The sequence below is a fragment of the Priapulus caudatus genome, unplaced genomic scaffold (genome assembly GCF_000485595.1).
Source record: "Priapulus caudatus unplaced genomic scaffold, Priapulus_caudatus-5.0.1 Scaffold688, whole genome shotgun sequence".
Lineage (NCBI taxonomy): Eukaryota > Metazoa > Priapulida > Priapulimorpha > Priapulimorphida > Priapulidae > Priapulus > Priapulus caudatus.
In genome coordinates, this window is record NW_014577749.1 from 19,893 (window position 1) to 23,099 (window position 3,207).

The window sequence follows — 3,207 nt, forward strand, 5'->3', positions numbered from 1 at the left end:
GAAGATGGAGATTGTGAAACAGCTGCTGCTGCATGACGCGCCCCTGCAAAAGAAGGATAAGCGCGGGCGAACGCCTCTCATGCTCGCCTGCGAAACAGCCAGCGCGGATGTTGCAGCCGCGCTGCTAGACAATGGAGCGGACCTCCGCGCGTGTTACCGTGGCGACGGAACAATGCAGCACGCAGCCGTGGCCGGCGGGAACGCGCGGGTCTTATCGCCGGCTTGCTCTGGCCAGCTGAACATCATGCGCCTGCTACTGGAGGCCGGCGCCGACCCCAACGTCGCCATGATGAACAGTAGAGCGACGCCGCTGATGATGGCGGTGAGTAAGGGCGAGGAGGCGGTGGTGCAGATGCTGCTATCACACGGCGCTGACCCCAAAGCCGCGAACTCGCACGGACAGACCTCCCTGTACTACGCGGCTAGCTCTGGCCAACTGGACATCATGCGCCTGCTACTGGAGGCCGGCTCCGATCCCAATGTCGCCGAGACGAAGAGGGGAGCGACGCCTCTGATGCAGGCAGTGAGTAAGGGCGAGGAGGCGGTGGTGCAGATGCTGCTCTCACACGGCGCCGACCCCAAAGCCGCGAACTCGCACGGACAGACCTCCCTGTACTACGCGGCTAGCTCTGGCCAGCTGGACATCATGCGCCTGCTACTGGAGGCCGGTGCAGACCCCAACATTGCCATGACGAACAGTAGAGCGACGCCGCTGATATTGGCGGTGAGTAAGGGCAAGGAGGCGGTGGTGCGGATGCTGCTCTCACACGGCGCCGACGCCAACGCCGCGGACTCGCAAGGACAGACCTCCCTGCACATCGCGGCTCGCTCTGGCCGGCTGGACATCATGCGCCTGCTACTGGAGACCGGCGCCGACGCCAACGCCGTCGATACGGAGAGCGGAGCGACGCTGCTGCTGATGATGGTGAGGGAGCGCAAGGAGGCGGTGGTGCAGATGCTGCTCTCATACGGCGCTGACGCCAATGCCGCGGACTCGCACGGACAGACCTCCCTGTACCACGCGGCTTGCTCTGGCCAGCTGGACATCGTGCGCCTGCTACTGGAGGCCGGGGCAGATTCAAACGTTGCCGATACGGAGAGTGGAGAGACGCCGCTGATGATGGCGGTGAGAGAGGCCGATGAGGCGGTGGTGCGGATGCTGCTCTCACACGGCGCCGACCCCAACACCGCGGACTCGTACGGACACACCTCCCTGCACATGGCGGCTCTTTCTCTCCAGTTTTGCAAGCCCGCCTTCATCGCGCGCCTGCTAATGAAGTACGAAGCGTCGCTATATATATCCGACAACGTCGCCGAGACGGAAGAAAGAGAAAGTTTCCCCGCATTAGCCTACTCCTGGGATCAACTTCTAACCGAGGTAAAACTACGGGTGTACGTTGCGAATGATTGAGACCGAATTTTAGCAATGTCCTAATGTAATTTCTTATAGATGGTAAAGGTAATCAGTAATAGTAATCGGTTAACAGTTATTAATCGATATGTTAAATAGTTTTACCGCATTACACTACTCCTGCAATCTACTCGGGACCGAGGTGAAACTGCGGGCGTGCGTTGTGAACGACGGAGACAATTTTAGCGATGTTCCAATGTATTTTTGTCTAGATAATAAAGGTAATCAGTAATAGTAATCGGTTAATAGTTAATAATTTAATAATAGTAATAGTTAGTAATCGGCAACAGTAATAAAGGTAGTATGCTCGGAGAAACTTGTTCTTTTAGGAACGAACCTAAAATCGGGTTGTTAACGATCCTCGTTTCTCTCGTTTACACAGATAATTACTCACCTCTTGAAACACGGAGCTGACCCGAACCTCGTCGATTGTAACAAGAGGACGCCACTTGCTTTAATAGGAAGCCAGGCAGAGGGGAGAAGCCACAGAATGAGTGAGCGAGCAGCAGAAGCAGCAACAGCAGCACAAGCGGCGTCAGTGGTACAAGCGGCGTCAGCTCTCCTACAGACGTGCGAGTCCGCCGGCGTACTTCTACAGGTTAACACACGCGACAGCGAGGGCGACACCCCGCTGCACAGCTTCTGTAGGGCGATGCTCGCATGCAAAGACGATGTTTACGCGCGACAGAGGGAGGGGTGCGTGCAGATAGTGCACGCGCTGCTGTTCAACCACGGTGCACACGTCGACGTGGTGAACGCACGGGGAGAGACGCCGTACGAACTCTGGCGCCGGATTTATCCGACACGTTTCCTCCTCGGCAACATGGAGTCGAGCAACGAGATAGATGGCAGAATGAACGCGCAGTATCATTTGCTGCAGTGCCACTGCGCGCGCGTTATCGTCAGACACAGCGTTGCATACGATAACAGGCTGCCTGCGCCTCTCATAGAATTTGTCAGGGCACACGCTAGACCAACGTAGGTGACACTAAGCGTGTTAACCAAGGAAGCCCATGTAGGATCGGAGATGCGATAACCCAGAAGATATTATCAATACTTGGTAGATCTATGTTCTAATTGTTGCACGTGTTGGCAGACGTGTTTCACTGCAATGTAAAATCGAGTATATGTAGTAACACTATTCAGTTTATATAGAAATGTGTAGATTATCGGTATGATGCCTTGTTGAATTGGCGCGATTTAATAACCACGAGTGCAAATGTTAAAAGTTTGCAAATCATTTTGCTCTGTAAAAAAATATAAAGGCTTAGTTGCGTTCTGAATATTTAAAAAAATAAAAAACCATTTTACCATGAAATGTATGCAATTCGGAAATGTGTGCTCCTGCTACCACACACCACCAAAAAAATATAATCATTAATGACCCACTGTTCAGACGATCCACTTGTCATAATATACCCATTAATAGGGTATATATATATATATACTATAGACTGTATATGCAGTCCAACCAGTGAAAAAAATACACGGGTGCTCGGGGCGATTTAGCCCCCGAAATGCCAAAAAGAGCCCCCGTAAATTTGCATAGAGGTCAATGCAAACCAAATTTTAGAGTGCTATTTTCATGTACGCGAGCTTGAAAAGTAGCCCCCGAAAAATAATTTTTTTTTCCCTGAGTCCAACCATAGACTGAAGCGACACTACGCCCTAGACTTATAGGGAATAAGCCTGTTATGTTTGATGCTCAAACATGTGCATAGTCAACGCAGATATCTTTTTTGAATAACTGGAATGCTTCCACACCATGCGTGCATACCACGCGAGACGCGACACAC

At 52.2% G+C, this 3,207-nt stretch overlaps 2 protein-coding genes across 2 annotated transcripts in view; both read left to right on the forward strand.

Annotated features, from left to right (window-relative positions):
- Window positions 1-856, forward strand: part of LOC106812795 (putative ankyrin repeat protein RF_0381) — a gene marked incomplete at its 3' end in the record, with an annotated part of 13,653 nt that extends 12,797 nt beyond the window's left edge. Inside the window, exons 3-5 of the mRNA XM_014816768.1 lie at window positions 225-256; window positions 302-523; window positions 620-856. Coding sequence (XP_014672254.1) covers window positions 225-256; window positions 302-523; window positions 620-856 — 491 coding nt within the window. The remainder of the gene's footprint in view (window positions 1-224; window positions 257-301; window positions 524-619) is intronic.
- A 50-nt stretch (window positions 857-906) lies between these two features.
- On the forward strand, window positions 907-1,327 carry LOC106812796 (ankyrin repeat domain-containing protein 54-like; the record flags this gene model as incomplete). The annotated part of the gene is made up of 1 exon (XM_014816770.1): window positions 907-1,327. A coding segment is annotated over exon 1 (408 nt), but the record flags the coding sequence as incomplete, so codon positions are not given.
- Between the last annotated feature and the right edge of the window lie 1,880 nt (window positions 1,328-3,207).